At 41.9% G+C, this 17,313-nt stretch overlaps 1 protein-coding gene across 6 annotated transcripts in view; it reads left to right on the plus strand.

Annotated features, from left to right (window-relative positions):
* LRP1B (LDL receptor related protein 1B) overlaps nt 1–17,313 on the plus strand; it is a 1,129,178-nt gene that overhangs the window by 950,366 nt on the left and 161,499 nt on the right. For all 6 annotated transcript variants that reach the window (XR_013228123.1, XM_077320173.1, XM_077320175.1 and 3 more), the window contains exons 42-43: nt 9,278–9,467; nt 11,501–11,705. Coding sequence is in view for 5 of the 6 variants with exons in the window: in XM_077320173.1 (XP_077176288.1) it covers nt 9,278–9,467; nt 11,501–11,705 (395 nt within the window). In the remaining variant the exon portion in view is untranslated. The remainder of the gene's footprint in view (nt 1–9,277; nt 9,468–11,500; nt 11,706–17,313) is intronic.

The following is a 17,313-nucleotide window of genomic DNA, read 5'->3' on the forward strand; positions in this document are numbered from 1 at the left end:
GAGGAGGGTGAATCATCACTACCTTGAGCCTCTGAAGGAACTCCCCTGATGAAAGGGAGAGGTTCACAATATCCCTTAAACTTTATACTAGTTAAAACTTGGCAATGCAGACTACAAAAGGTTCTTGTTATCCACTCCTTACAAAATCCAAGACAAAGCAAAAGGTTTTTTTAAAGAATAAAATAAATAAAACTCCACACAAGATAACAGCAGCCTGCTAATGCTGTGGCAATATGATTGTGAGGCTAAATGATTAATTTTATCCATGTAATATGCATATATCAGACTAGGCTTTCAAAAACAAAACAAAACAAAACAAAAAAACAACAGCAATCTTATCTTGTCAATTGCTGACATTGACCTGGAAAGTGAAATTGGATTTATGTAAGTTACAGTATAATGTCTCATTGGAGGGCTTTCAAGGTAAGAGATTATAAGAACTGGTTTACCATTGCCTTCATTAATTCACAGGGTCACCATAAATCACAAGAGACTTGATGGCACTTTTAATATACACATGGAGATTAATATCCCATCTTTGCTGCCCCATAGTTTCCAGGTTCAGAAAGAAAAAGAACATGTTACCTCCCCTCTCTTTTAACCTACAAAACCCAAGTAATAACATGAACACTCCAAGCTGTTCTCTGTTGGTTCCCACAATGAACTACTGAGAGCTGTTGGTGGTAATGGCTTTTGGTGATGCATTTGCAATAGCACCCAAAACTAGCTGTCTTAAAATTTCATTAACTATGTACTAGAGACATTTGACCATTTACTACTTCAGCTCACCTGTTCACAAGTGGAGTTTACATAGTCAGTTGATTAGTGGACTGTTCAGCTGTTTGCAGCCTGTTTACACCTGTTTGTGGGAAGATACGACCATTGGAAGCCACCTGGTTGGATCAGCTTGAAGGTGACTTTCGATCTGCTACTTGGAAAATTTTGCTTGGGGAGGGGCAAGAACCAATCTCTAGGTTTAAGGCTATGGTTAATAAACAAGTAGGGAAGGCAGGAAGTCACAGGGATAACAGAGATCACAAGGGTCAGTTGTTAACGGTTTTTCTAATCTCTCACCCTGGAATTTTTGCTGAATCTCAGACTTCCTGAGATGCAGAAAATTGGGGAAGAGTGATCTGAGGTCCACTTGATTTCCCTGCTCTTCACCTCACCCCAAATTGATGGCTTGGGCAACAGAGGAACGAAGAGAAACCATTTCTGTCTATATCTCTTCTCTCTTTATCAGAGATTAGAAGCATTGTTTTGGCCCCCATGCACACACCTAGAAAGAAACAAAACATTCTCTCTCTCCTCTCACTCTAATTTCCTCTCCAGTTTGCAGTGGGGAAATCAGAAAGTGTTCACTTTTGCTCTCCAGAACTAGTGTGTAGCGGTTTTTCTGAAGTGGTGTGTGTGTGTATCAGAGGCAGATTCCCAGCTATTCCCATAAGATATAAATTGGCTTATAATGACCCTTGGATATTTCTGTGTGGCGGCACAGTAAGGTTTATATGCAGTGAAGTGATGAGAGATCAGAACCTGCTTCCCACTTGATACCCTGGTCAGCTGTGGGTCGCCTTCTGACCAAAAGGCAGTTATAAACCTATATGGCAGCTATGGAAGTTTCTGGATGCAATCCAAATATATTATTTATCAGTTCACAATCTGATTGTAAGAATTGCAAGCATCTCCACATAGACCCTGAAGTTCTTTTGTAATTATAACTGATCTCCAGAAAACTGAATCAGTTTCCTGGGGGAAATGGCAGTTTCAAATGGTAGATTCTGTGGTAAACCATAGATTCTAGCTGAAAACCCTCCAGAAATACCTCCATCATCAGATCTCCAGGAGTTTCCTTGAGCAGATTAAGCAGCCCAATGAATACAGAGCAATGGTACGTTTGACTGCCAAGCAGTTTTTCTGAAAAATTATCAACATCCCTAGTATAAACTTGTTTTTGAGTTTGGGGAATTCCTCGGTAGGAAACGTAATTATTTCTGTTTGTTTCTCTTAGATGAATGACAAGGGTAATTTGATCAACAAAATGGTAATAGTTATTTTAAACTTGCATTAGTTTCATTACCAATGCCCAAATGCTAAGAAATTATGTTTTAGTCAAACTTTTAATGATATTGGGGAGGATGCTCGTTTCCCATATATATGCCATCCTAGCATTAAAACTGTAGTCTGACAAATTTGTTGAAGATTTAATATAAGTTGCACTACACATTTTATGTGAATTGTTCTATATTTGTTATACTGTTTTGGGAGGAAAGCCCTAACCAGACAACTGCACACTGGTACGTATTCATTTTTTTATTATTCTACTTTATTATATTAGGGGTTTAATTTTTTAAAAACTTTCTGCCATGGATGGTTTCTTCCTTTATGTCTACTTTAGGAGCCCATTGGAGGAGTAAAGAATTAATTGATGCTCTTATTGTTCCATTAGTGATATGTGTAAATTGTTGAATCATATCATAGTTTATAGCTTTTACTGCATTGTTTTCATCTCAATTACGAAATGCTGACCACCTGTTATCTCTTGCAAATAGTCTATATGAACAGATTGTCAGAAAGAAACCTCACTCCCTGTTATCTGGGATAGAAAAACAATTGACTTTCTAAGTGTAAATTGTGTTAACACAGTGAATTACTACAGAAAATTAAAAAGTGACCAGATGCTTAATACTAATATTTCAAAATATGCAGTCATGAAAGCATTAAGTGTAAAAATCATGAAAACAATAGAATTAATGTCACCTAATGCTGTGATACATTCTAGCTATGTTTTGTGTTTTAATATGTCCAGTACTGCAAGACTGGGGGTGTTTCCGCACAAGGACCAATGTTGCCAATTGGTTCCACAAAGCGGAAACGCTATTTTTAAAAGTGCAATCTTGGTGTTACCTATACCTGCTTTTTTAGTGGAATCCAGTAGAAGAAGAAGAAGAAGAAGAGTTGGTTCTTATATGCCGCTTTTCCCTACCCGAAGGAGGCTCAAAGCGGCTTACAGTCGCCTTCCCATTCCTCTCCCCACAACAGACACCCTGTGAGGTGGGTGAGGCTGAGAGAGCCCTGATATCACTGCCCGGTCAGAACAGTTTTATCAGTGCCGTGGCGAGCCCAAGGTCACCCAGCTGGTTGCATGTGGGGGAGCGCAGAATCGAACCCGGCATGCCAGATTAGAAGTCCGCACTCCTAACCACTACACCAAACTGGCTCTCTAGTAGCGTTTCATTAGTTTCCCACAGGTTTCCGGTCTCGCAAAAATCACTAGAAAGGAAGCGATTTTTTCTAGAATAGAAAAAACTAAAAGAAGACACCTAATGGAATGGGCTTATATTATAGTGTGGGGTTTTAGATTTCCTATGATAGCTGAATTTGAATTATCTAACATATCTCTGTAGTGACTTTCAGCCTAAATTTAAAGCATAACTAAAAGGAGGTTTCTAACTGAGGAGGTGTAAATATAACCAACGGAAGCGATTTTTTCTGTGCTTGGTCCCGCCTCTAGCCGTCAATCAAACAAACAGCCAATGGGCGGTTGTTATTATGCTCCTGAAAAGCCCCTTTCCCTTTAAGCACAGGTTTTAAAACAAAACATAACACGTTGCAACGAATATGCCTTGATTCGTTGCAACTGAGAGACCCTATCTAGCTGCAGCTGGTGTGTGAGCTGGTGATTCATCATTACCATGCTCCCCCGAGTGAAAAAAAAAATCCCCCCCCCCGCACGGGCGTGATTTTCGGCCGAAAATAAAGGGAACTTGCAAACGGGGGGGTGTTGTGCTTGGGGACTTAGGAGAGCTTTAAAGCACTTCTGTGGAGGGACTGTAGCCGGAGAAGCCTTGCTGGGTGAATGAAGTCTCGCTGGTTCGTTGCTTTCTGCTTGCTCCGAGAAAAAAAAATGACGATCGCTTCACCCGAAGTTCGGAGGAGAGAGCCAGGGGGAGGGACTTTGTTGGAAGTGCAACAATGGGAATACACAGGTCTTTTTCGCTAGTGTTGCAGATTGTTTGCAAGAGTGTAGCGCTTTTCGGAGGGTAAATCCACTTTTCCCAATTTCCCTTTAAGCGCTACAACGAAGCGCTTTTTGTGGAACTGTTTCAGGAGTGTTGCAGATTGTGTGCGATGTCTTGTGGAACTGCAAATTACTAGCGTTTACAATTTGCAAGCCTTCTGCTACATTAAAGTCATGCGGAATGGCCCCGGATATTTTGCAGCTGCATTTCTTGCCTCATGATGAATTTTTGTTTTGCAGTCTTCCCCCCACACACATACACACCAGAGGTTTCCCCCCCTTGCTGTCCCATGGACACAGCCATGTAGAAACTAAGTCTTTGTGAAAAATCTAATATACAATCAATTCTCCAGCCCCTATGAGACTTCAAAACAGTGCCCCCCCCAATTTTTTAAATTGGCATTATTGTCAGGGAACACATACAGAGTAAGGTTTCAGAAACTCCAGTTAACCAAATATAAGAGGAAATAAATGGCTGCATGAAACCCTTTTTCATCAGTATATCTAATTTTCAGGGTTGCCCTTTCTGTGGATATTGAAATCCAGATATCATAGCTGTCGACAGACAAGATAGATCTTTGTATAAAGCTATCTCTATCATGAGGACCAACTTCCCTCCCTCAATGACAGAAGCAGTGCCTGAAGTAGTAACAAAGTTATGCCTCAGTGGTCATTTCTAGGCCATTTATAGGCTTGTCAGGATTCAGCTTGGTTTCTGTCAGAAAAAGACAGGAGATGGGACAAGGGTTTTTCCATGTCCATTACAACTTTTGAGAGATGACTAATGGGGCCAGTCCTGACAGCAACCATTAACTTGCTACTAAATGATTTGCATGACTCATTCAGGCCCAGCTACTTGTTGCTATCTCACAAAAGCCTGGCTGTGGTCTGGAAGGAAGTTCAGTCTTAAAAATAAAAAAATTGGGCCATGCTGCCCCACAGTGTGGCAGAACCTTTCCACCCCAGCTGCCTCGTGTGGGAGCATGAATCCAGGATGGATGATGCGCAGTGGGTCAAATGCTCCCCCTTGCAGGAGAGGGACGAGGCGGGTCAACCTGCCCCAAGCCAAAAAGTGAGCAGCAACGCCACACAATGCCTCCCATGTGGGAAGAGCCACTAAGATGAAAATAAAAACAAAGTGGTTGGGAAAAAATATAATAAGGAAACCTTTCCATCCAGAAAGAACTTTAACACATGAAAGAAAAGCCTGTAAACTTTTGAAAATCCTGTGAACTGATCTATGTATATAACTGTGATTTCTTATTCCAACTACGCTTTCCTGTTTCTGAATAAAATCTTTAATTTGTTTTTAAGAAGAAGTGCTTAATACCATTCTGACATAGAATTTGTTAAGAAAAGGCAGCTCTGTAAGTTCCAAGAAGGCTGAGTGAAGCCCTAAGAGATCTGCTAGTGACAGGATGGGACAGTGAGCTTCATTTTGGAGGGAAAATTTACCTCAGTATGGGGAAGGGTATAGAGAGGTGTCTGTCATACATACACTGTCAGCTTAACCTACCACACATGGCTGTTGTGAGGATAAAATGGATGAGAGGAGAATGATGTGGCTCTATTATGATGACAGATGGGCTATAAACAAATTAAATAAATAATAAATATAGTTAAAGATGGAGGGGTAGATAAAACATTGGATGGTGAGTGGCGAAGATGGAGAGAAGAAAGCAGGAAAAATATGAGGATGTACAGCTACCAGGATAAAGTAATGAGTTAAATAGATTGGGGGAAGGGATGCAGGGAAAAGATATGTATTTATTGTGTGGCAGTTATACTCAGGAAGCATATAATTTTGTCTATCATTTATTGTTGGATTTATATCACACCACTCTCCAGGGACTCATGGCGGCTTACAATAATAAAAAAATTAATAATAAAAACCCCAATAAAACCTTCAACAAACCCTCCACGACTGATGGCTAAAATGCTCTCTAACTCCTGAGCAGACTACCTTAGGGGTGGGCGTGCAAAGATGTAAATGCCAGCCTGGAGAGGGGCCACCTTGATCTTGGTATAATATAAAGTACATAACAAAGTTGAAAAATGGGTGTGTAGACTGATTGTGTAATCCCCCGAACTATTCTCCGATCAAATTCTTTAAGATTCTCCACAGCTTAACTGGGCCTGGTTCAGTCGGCAGCATGCCACTTGGCCAGAGTTGTCCCAGGAGGAGGCTTCTATGGGAAAGGAGAGAGAAAAAAACTAGAGGGAAGCAGAGGAAAAAAAAAAAAGACAGGAGGACAGGTAAAGGTAGGTTGGCTAGTAGCTGGGAAGGAAGCAGGAAAAGGGAAGTGGCCATGGGGTCTGCCGGAGAAGGGAAAGAGGAAGAAGTGGAGAGGAGAATGAGATGTCCCCTGCAAGCCCTTGCAGGTTCCCTGGCTGTTGTCATACATTTTTAAAGAAAAAAATTAAACATAATTAAATGGCTTATTGTTACTGAATTATATATCAGTTAAGTAACTGGAAATACTTGATGTTACAGCACCTTTTTCTGATAAAATGTTAACAATAAATGATATGCTACAACCAAGTGTAGAAGTGTCCCTTGCAATGCCTGGAGCTCTTCAGCTGTTTTTAATCAAGATTTCATTGTAGATGTGCAGGAAAGGATTCCTCATGTCATTCCCTCATTTTTTTGTTTGTTTGTTTCTTTTTGGTATTATTTTCGCGAGTAAAGTCAGATGAAGAGCAGCATGGCAATATTTATAGACTGTATCTCATTGCTAGGATGTAATCCATCTTTGTTAAATTCAGTAAAAGTGATAGATGGCATTTGGCAATGTAATGATGTGATCATTGTACCATTGCCTCTGTAAATCGTAAGCTGTTTCTTTCTGTTGGGTAGACAGTTAATCACTTATATACCATATAATGGATTTAATTCAGATTGTCAGTAACAGGTGAATAATGTGACCATTTGTATATTAATATCATATTGTGTTAGCGTTCATTTCATTTAAATATGCTGTTCATTTAAAATCATACTGTTGCTTCTTGAATAGGACATAATAAATGTAATTTGTTTACTAGGCTTTAATGCCATTAAAATTTTTATTTCATAAATATTTATTTTTAAATTTGTAGTTCTGCACAGTCCAGGAACACATTATATGAAGGATGAATTGTCCTGATATTAAATATAGTTTTCATAATGTTTATGTTGTGAAAACATATTTTTTTTAACTTGCAGTAACTGGGTCCATAATTAGCACATGTGCTTAAAGCCTTATTGTGTTCATGGTGGCATTCAGATTTGTTTGTATTTTGTAGATGGGTTTGCTTTTGAAGAAACTCATCAACTTGTTTTTAAGCCTTCCATTAGCTTAAAATGTCATTTGGGACTTCAGCTACGTGTCCAGCCTTCTCACAACTGGGGTAGGCAAAAACAGTCCTGTTTGCACCTTCTGGTGGTGTGAAATGAGCTGGAAAGGGGAGGGGGATGAGTGATCTGGTTGCCTTCTGTGGATCCTACAGGAGTCTGAACAGCTTGTTTTAAAGCTTACAAACAGCACATAATGTCTTTTTGGGCTCCAGGTTCAACGTGCAGTGTCTCAGAAATCCACCCAAAAAGAAATAAAATGCAAAAAAAAAAAAAAATTTGCAAATCCCCCCCACCCAAAAAAAAAAGGGAGGTGATGCTGTATCGTTCTGGCATTTCTCCATAGAAATGGGGCAGTGTGGATTTTATTAAAAATGCATATGTGCAGAAGTGCTTTCTTCTTTTTTAAAAAAAATAATTTTGGGTCTAGGGTGGGGGAAGAAAGTTTGTCAATGAGAGAACTGCTATGTTTTGATTGGTGGCTTGCTGTGATTGACAAGCCAAGGAGTGGAGCCTCCACAGGAGGCAAAAAGCCTCAATGGGGCAGAGGAAACAGGAGGGGTCTCCCTATGAGGAGGGCTGCAAACGCGGAATTTACCATTCCATGTTTGCCAGACGGAAGCCACTTATGTTTTGCCCCTCCATGCAGAAATGCCCCCTGAAACATTAAAATGACTTCCAGGTAGCCTCTTTTTTAGATCAGCGGTTCCCAACCCCCAGTCCGGGGACTGGTCCCGGTCTGTGGATCAGTCGGTACCGGGCTGCGGCTCCTCCTCATACTCTTTCCTGGCTGCAACTCTGTTGCTGGCTCACCTTTGGTAATCTCTGGCAGCTGCCATGGCTGGGGCTCCCCCTCAGCAGGCACTGTGCAGCTGCTGCTGGCAGTGCCCCCCAGTGGGCACAGTGGGAAAGCAAGTGGAGCAGGGGCTCATGCGGCGGTGGTGACGTCCCTCAGCAAAATACTACCCCCCCCAGGGCCTCAGTAAAATTGTCAAGCGTTGACCGGTCCCCGGTGATAAAAAGATTGGGGACCACTGCTTTAGATGTTAGGTACACATGGGGCTGGAGACAGAGCATGTACTGTGGTGATATTCCAACTGAACAGTTTCCTCCCCAGAGAAATCTGCCTGCTGTCTACTTTGTTGAATTTCGAGGAGGTTTTTATGTAAAGCATTAAACAGTTTTAATTCCCTGAACTTTTAATGAACATTAGTCTTCCCCTATTTTTCTTGAGTGTGGGGTTAATTTTTTATTGTGGGGTTAATTTTTACTGATTTAATGGTTCTGTTTATTGTGTCTGTGCGTGTGTGTGTATGTGGGTGAATCAAGAGAGATCTTGGAAATCCTTCAATGTTGAATAATGTAGAAATATTTGAAATAAATAATGATCAGTCATTTAATTTAATTCCTGAAGGCTGCAAAACTTGATTTCATCCCTTATCTGCATGTCATTTATAAAAGGAAAAATATAATTTAAGAGAGCTCATTATATGAGTATATTTCTGTCATTTATAACATGTATAATATTTATAACATTCTACATTCTTGAAATGTGCCAGTTGAGTATTTTGGGTTTAATGTATTGTTTCACTAAAAAGTGAATAAAAATTATAGTTCAGAAAGAAGTTCTGATTTGCAGTTTAAAAATGCAAGTGTGGATGTTTTATAAATCGTGTTGTATTCCTATTTCAGCTGTAGCCTTATTTTAAATAATTGCATTTATTTTCAAATTGAAATAACCATTGCAAATCTCCTATATATACATATATACATACACACATACACACGTATGTACGTACATACATACATATATATATGTTTGTGTGTATATATATATATCGAATAGTAGCTTCTTTTATGCGATATTGTTAATCTTTTTTGGCAACATATTCTTAGTTTAATAATTCAAATTTATTCTTCCTCAGATGTAGGCTCTGTGGAAGGGCTTGCATATCATAGGACTTGGGATACTTTGTACTGGACCAGCTCTACTACATCTTCTATTACAAGGCACACAGTGGACCAGAAAAGAAGAGGAGCTTTCAACAGGGAAGCAGTAATCACAATGTCTGAGGATGACCATCCACATGTATTAGCCTTAGATGAATGCCAAAAGTAGGTACCATATCTATATTTATTCATCTCAGAATTTCATAGTAAGAATGAGCAGATTTACCTAGTCCTATTATCTGCTTCAATGCTATTTTAATTCAAAGAATTTTGAAAATTATTTTGGAAATAATCTATAAGTTTTTATGTTTTATTATGTTGTACACTACTTAGTAATTCTAAGAAAGCAGCTATAAAATTTGAAAATAAAAACCTGACACATGCACAATTTCATGAAGTATTTGTTTGTTTGTTTGTTTGTTTACTTATTTATTTTCTTGAATTTCTATACTGCCTTCCCATAAGACTCAGGGCGGTTTACATAAAACGTTGTGGGTATACATCTCTACACCACTCCCCGGGAGCAGTATAAATAAAAACGTAAGGGGTGGGGGGAGGGCTCAGTCCAGGATGGGGAAGAGAGGCCTTTGGCCTCTTGCTCCTGGACTGAAAAGCGGAGGGCCTAATTGGCGAAGCCCCCTGACTGATGAGTCGGGATGCAAAGCGCCTCCCGACCCGCCCACCCCCCAACCTGGCCCACCTTTGGCCGACAGCCACCATTACACGGCTGTCCACTGACAAGGCAGGTAGGCGGCCGGACAACCTAACCTACTTTGCAGCCCTGGGGGAGAGGTTTGGGGCCAGCCGAAGGGGCCGCCCCGCCTTGTCACAGACGCAGCGGGGCTGTCTCTTGGCCCGCCCCGAAGCCCCAGAGTCAGGCGGAGGCAGGCAGGGTGGAGGCTTCGGGGCTGTCTTTTGGCCCGCCCCAAAGTCCCAGAGTCAGGTGGGGGGCAGCCGGGGGAGGAGGCTTCGGGGCCAGCACGGCAGGGCTGTCCCTTGCCCCGCCATGAAGTCCTGTAGTGGGGCAGGGGGCGGGCTGGGGGGGGACTTCGGGGCTGTCCCTTGGCCCGCCCCGGAGTCGGGCAGGAGGTGGGCGGGCAGCGGGTAGCAGGCAGGAGGGCCCTTCAGAGCTGCCCGTGCTTGGTAGTGCGGGACTGCCTAGCACCCACTGTATTTTCTATACAGCGGGCTTAATCTCTAATCATAATCATAATCATAGTAACAGTAATCATTGCAGTGGTTCCAAAAGTCAACAGAATGTTATAATAAATTCACATTGGAACAACAACTCAACATGAATCCATTAGGAGATCATTTTGCTTCAGGTCTGGGGGACTAGCAGATGCTCTTGAGTCAGCCAGCCTCAGCCAACTTCTCTTATTCTCCCCCTCCCCCTCTTTGAACATAGTGTTGTGTCTATAGATCTGCCAAGGACTGAGGTTGAGGTCCCACGTATGGTGGTAGTTCACAATGTAATTGGCCAATCTGTGGTTAGATCCCGTATGCTGGATCCAGTAAGTTTAAACCAAACCGAAGATCCACTGTTTGCTCATGTACATAAGTTGGAATTTTTCAGGGGGTTGTTGGTTCAGTTTTGGTGCAGTTCAACACTTCTTGTACCATGCTGGGGTTTAATAAAGTGCTCAAATCATTTCCAGTGTCTGTGTCCACCTCTGCAGTTTTTTTTTTTTACTGCAGTTTTATGATGCTTCTATTGAATAGATTTGCGTTAAATTTATAATGGGTTATAATAAACATAGCTTTTCCAGTTCATTTCTATTGTAAAAACTATTTTTAAAAACTATTTAAAAGTGTAGGACATGTATAATTCATATATTCACCTATGAAGATAGTTTCAGAGGGTAGCCATATTGGTCTGCAGTAGAGCAGCTAGATTCAAGTCCTATAGCATTTGTGGACCAACAATATTTGTGGATTATTAGCTTTTGAGAGTCATACTCTAAAAATCATGTCAGTTTATAAGGTGCTACTGGACACAGAACTAGCATGTTTACCTATGCTGGCCTATTTGTGATCAAACATGTCTATTAATCAGTTCTTATACTGCTTTATATTTTTCAGGTTATAAAAATGTTATCATTAATAATAATTAATTAAAGTATTAAAATAATTAAAGAGATGCAAAAGTGCTCCATTTTATGCCACTGCAGAAATTTATCTTGTTTGATTTAATACAGTTTAATGTTCTGGACAAATTGGAATGAGCAGTATCCAAGCATCATGAGGGCTACACTGTTTGGAAAAAATGCACAAGTTGTCATCAGCACAGACATTCTTACACCCAATGGACTCGCCATTGATCACAGAGCAGAGAAATTGTACTTTTCAGATGGAAGTTTGGGGAAAATTGAAAGGTGTGAATATGATGGATCACAGAGAAGTGTGAGTAGGAACGTTTTTTTTTTTTTTAATTACGAAACTCTTTTCACTCCATGTAACGAATCAAAATAACTTTTACTAAATTCCTTGTGCCTTTAACACTCTCTTTTAAACCCTGTTGAAAACAAATAATCATATTGAGTTATGGTGCTTCACAATAGTATTTTAAGAGAGACCCAAAAAGAAAGAAGTATTACTGTTGAGAAGAAGGGTTGACCTGGGACTTAAAGTATGACCCATTCTTATTGGGTTGCATTCCCTCTGAAGGAGCAGTGCCTATTGAAGGATGCGTGCCTACTGATGGGGGAAAAGTTGGGCTGGCACTCACATGGCAGCAGGGCAAATTCATGCTTGCATACAGCATCAACGCTGGCCTATCCCCCTCGCAGCCCTGGTCCACTTTACAATGCCCTGTGACAAGGAAACACTTCTGCCATGGCTCCCATTGGCATCCATACCAGGCCATAAAGTTACCGGGGCAGACTGAGTCCAGCAGGGGAAATCTTTCCCCATCAATACATGAGAACCAGCAGGGCTTGCTGCCCCTCTGCAAGAAATTATTGATGGCTTGCTGTAGCTACTGCCATGCATAATGTGTCTAGCTCTGGCATTTTCTGAGCAGAACAGAGCTAGCCACTGCAGTACATGGCCTGCTTTTGTCTCCAGCAGATTACTGCAATGCACTGTACATAGGGCTGCCCTTGAAAAGTGCTCATAAATTTAAATTGGCATAGAATGTTATTTATTTACTTATTTTATAATTTAATTTCTATCTCGCCCCTCCCAACAAAGTTGGTTCGAGGCAGTTTACAACAAGATAAAACATAATAAAATATAACAATCCACTCTAATTAAATCACTTTCAAATTAAAAACCCACTGGTGTCACTCAAGCCAAGATCTACCTCACCAGCAAGACTTCTTTGCAATAGGCAGGACTTTCATGGGATACCCCACCCCCAGCCTCAACCAAATGCCTGGTGGAAGAGCTCCATCTTACAGGCCCTGTGGAAACTTGACAGCTCCATCAGGGCCCTTGCCTCATCCGGGAGCTCATTCTACCAGGTTGTGGTCACGGCCAAAAAGGCCCTGGCCCTGGCCCCAAATTCCTGGCTGCAGGTACAGGTCTCAATTGTACCCCATCCATGGGAGATGCACTGCCTGTTCCTGCCCCATTTCACCCAGCCACAGGACCTCCATTTTGGAGAGATTGAGTTTCAGATGACTCTGCCTGAGCCATCCAGTCACTGCTTCCAAACAACTGGGGGAGCCAACTGGAGCCATCCAGCAGAAGGTAGAGCTGGGTGTCATCTACATATTGGTGAGAGCCCAGACCAAGCTCTATACCAGCTGGGCTAGAGGGCACATATAGATGTTGAAAAGGGGGGGGGGGAAGTATTGCCTCCTGCGGCACCCCATAAGGGAGTGCCAGGGGTCCAGACAATACTTCCTCCACAGCAACCCACTGTGTCCAATTCCAGAGGAAGGAAACCAGCCATACCAGCGCAGTCCCCCTCACTCCAGTTTCAGCAAGTTGGTAGACAAGCAACTTTTGGTCAATCACATCAAATATGGCCAACAGATCTAAAAGAATGAGAATAGCTGAGCTGCCCCTATCCAGCTGGTGCCGGATACCATCTACTTGCGCAACCAACACTGTCTCCACCCGGTGGCCAGGATGGTATGGATCAAGAGCTGGTATACCAAGACTGGTATGGATCAAGGGCTGAAGTTTCCTCCAAAAATGCCAGGAGCTGGTCTGCTGCGGCCCGCTCCACTACCTTTCCCAGGAACACAAGACCGGGCAGTAGTTGGTGAGGTTCCGTGGATCCAACAATGTTTTCTTTACAGCAGAGGGTGAACCACAGCCTCCTGTTCAGCCCTTCCAAGAATTCCCCCATCATCAGAGAGAGGTTCACAAAATCCTGTAAATGGTCTCTTATCCGCCCTTTGCCCAATTTGGGCAACCAAGATGGACCAGGATCTAAGGGACAAGTGGTTTCCCTCACTGACCCCAGCAATTTGTCCACTTTGGTTAATGAGAGCCATCTGAAGCCATCAAACATTATTCCATGCAACAGCCACAGAGCTTCTGGTTTGCAAACTGTATCAATCGTGGCAGGTAGGTCCCAGCCAAGTGACAGAACTTTGCCCACAAAATGGATTGCAAAAACCTCATGGCTCAATTCCAATCTCCTAAAATTTTGGCGCCTCTCCTCAAGGGCAGAACTTGTTTTTTCCCCAAGGAAAACTGAAACTCGCCCCCCAAATCTCAAATATATTGGGCTATTAATATGTATATTTGAAAAACAGTGGAAAGGCTGGATTAGATTTGTCCTGTTTCTCTGTTGCAGTCCCTTTAGAGTCTAAGGGAGCTTTAGAAACCATCCCCAGGATCCGCTGTGGTTCAGCTTCAGGCTGGCTTTCCCCCTTCCCCCCACCAGATCTATTAGACCTGAAAATATTCAGCATTTCTAACAATATCCTGTGCTGCTATTGGGATCTATGATTTTTTGAGAATCCTGATTTTTTTTTAGTTCAACAGACCCAAATTGAAAAATACCCGCTTAAAAAATGCATATCCCTACCAGCAGGTGAGATTCATCTTTCCCCCTCTGTTTTTGTTTGTTTGTTTGTTTCATTTGACATTCCCTCATTGATCCTTGATCCTTCCTTCCTGCCCAAAGTTTCTGTTGTTTGTAATGCTTGTTGTTTGTACTTTAGATCCAGTTTAAGTTGTTTTAATGCAGTGTTTTGAGGGCTTAATGTTTTTTTTAACTACATGATGGAATTTTCTCTCTCTTTTTTAAACTCACTGATCAAATAAGTATTCATTGCAATGTGTAACACAGATATGAAGAAAGATTAGGGCCCATCGGTCAGATATAAGGATTGATCAGCAATACCTTGATTCTTCTTGATTCTTTCATTTGGCACCTATGATGCTTCTGATGTTAAAAGAAAGTGGTGGAATGGGAGAAGATAGAAATAGCAGCCCTTTTGGTTGATGTCAAACAAATCAAGGCAATGCTGGAGTAGTGGTAATTATATTGACTGGAAAAGAAGGTTCCTCGTAATGCATTATTCTGGTCGAACTTTTTAAATTTTGCCTCTGCCTTTGTTCTAAATGCCAGCAAAAGCATACACAATATGGGGATATGTCCACTCCTACTGCAATTCTTCCCTTATCGCCTCTTGTGTAGGATAACTCAGCTGTTGTTTTTGTTACTAGCTGGAACTTGAAGCCCCAGGCTGGTGAAGTTCACTTGACACGTGCAAATTGTTGCAGACCCAGCTTACTAGCCTCCAGTATAAGCTGCCAGTACCTTTGCTGCTTGGACAGAGAGTAAATTGAGTACAAGCTCCCAGAAGTGTTTTTTGTCTTTTTATTTCCCTGCTTCTTTCTGATTTCCTCCCTGGACTCATCTGTTTTACTTGTGTTACCCACAGACCCCGCCCAAACCAAGGCTGATTCTGCACTTACTTTGTTTATTCTGTTGTGGATCCTGCTGAATTCAGATCGATTTGAACTTGGGTCTTCTTCTACCCCCCCCCCATTAAAACAGAAAAGTGTTCTGCACATTATTAGGGAAGCTAAGAAAGGGGGGTAGCCAAATGCAGCAGGATCCTCTTTCTTTTCTTGAAGTGGGGGGGGGGGAGATTGGAGACAGGAGAGAAGGGGGAATAAATCCAAGAGGAAAATCTCTGCAGAGAGAAGTTAGGGCTTCTGGAGTTTCTGCTGAGAGAAGTTAGGGCTTCCCCTTTAAAGGCAGCCTTCCAACCTGGGAATTGATGCCTTGGCCAATCAGAGCTTTTCTACAGTATTGGAGGCTAGAGGCAGCAAGTTAGTTTGGGAAAAGCAGAAAGGTGTACCTTTACTCATGCTGATTTTTCAAATATCAAGGGTTATATCCACTCCAGGATCAATAATGCATGTTGTAGATGAAAAATGTAAATTGCTCAAAATCAAAATGGAAATCACATTCAGTGTAGGCAGCAGGGACTGAATCGACCTGGGATTGGAATAAAAGCTCAGTGCAGATTCAGCAAAGGGTACTGACTCTTTTTGTGCGCACATGCCTACATTCAGCTCTGTTCTCAGGGAAGATAATAAAGTATCTACCTTCATTGCAGTTTCTCTTTCTCTTTAGTACTCTTCTTTTATGAGAAGGAGGAAGAAAAGAGGGCAGCTGTATATAATGTTCAAGTAAATTTGGCCTTCATTTGTGTCAGGCCTATATTTAATGCAGGATCAATTAAGACGAAAGCTCCCCTGCTGATATTCAAAGAGCTTTTTCCTTAACATTGTTTTCATAATTTTCTACAGCTAATTCTTACAAATGTAAAATCAGGTCCACAATTTAACACAGAAGGATATTCTTAACTTTGTGCTAGATATGGTCTAGGATATACAACTTCCAGGGAAGAAACTGGAGCATATGTTTCCAGATCATTTTGATTGCAGCATATAAATGGAATTCTTCCAGAACTGCTTAGAGTCCCATTTTATTCAGGGGGGATTTCTCCCAGGAGAGTGTTCTTTGGATTGCTGCCTCTGTGGGGTGTTATTCGTAATGCAAATTTTTTGTCTGCCAAGGCCTCCTGAGCCTTTAAAAGTTGCAAGACAAGCAGAAATGATTCCAGCAAATATGGCTATTTGTAGTGCCAATGAAGCAGTCCATCATTTCAAACATGCTCCAGGAACCTTTGTATGTGACAGAAGAGAATGGAGTTCATCTTTTGAATCATGTAGTGTATGCTATTGGGATGTCAAACTGTTTTGATCTACCCCTGACTCCAGCTCTTTTCACTAAGCACCTCTGCATGGAAAATAATAGGAGCTTGTGAGCAGGCCATGATTTTGAAGTGCAGGTAGTGAAATGCCCTTCACTGCAAAATTTGTTTCAAGGTTTCTCATAATTGGGCTTGCAACTCTGTACAGCCTTCTGCTGGCTACCAGGGGGGAAAGGGGGAAAAGAGGGGTGATTATAGCTTACATTCCAAACATGAAGCTATCCAGTGACACAGAAGTGCAAAGAGCTCTAGCTAGGAAAAAGACAATGCTATCCAGTGACACAGAAGTGCAAAGAGCTCTAGCTAGGAAAAAGACAATGGGTAGTATCACCTTACTGACAATCTGACACAAAATGATGGGTTTTAGGAGGCTTAGAGGCCTTCTGGGACAAGAAAGGCTTGGAAAAGTGAAACTAGTTATCTTGACCATTTTTGCGATTGAGACTGCAAACCACTCAGAGTATTCTCTATGTTAACTTAGACTCCATCTTGAATATATGTGGCTATGATCATGGGGAGTGCTCCATATGCTGGAATGAATAAAGGTAAAGGTAAAGGTATCCCCTGTGCAAGCACCGAGTCATGTGTGACCCTTGGGGTGACGCCCTCTAGCGTTTTCATGGCAGACTCAATACGGGGTGGTTTGCCAGTGCCTTCCCCAGTCATTACCGTTTACCCCCCAGCAAGCTGGGTACTCATTTTACCGACCTCGGAAGGATGGAAGGCTGAGTCAACTTTGAGCCGGCTGCTGGGATTGAACTCCCAACCTCATGGGCAAAGCTTTCAGGCGGCTGCCTTACCACTCTGCGCCACAAGAG

Source organism: Paroedura picta, chromosome 2, assembly GCF_049243985.1.
Source record: "Paroedura picta isolate Pp20150507F chromosome 2, Ppicta_v3.0, whole genome shotgun sequence".
NCBI lineage: Eukaryota > Metazoa > Chordata > Lepidosauria > Squamata > Gekkonidae > Paroedura > Paroedura picta.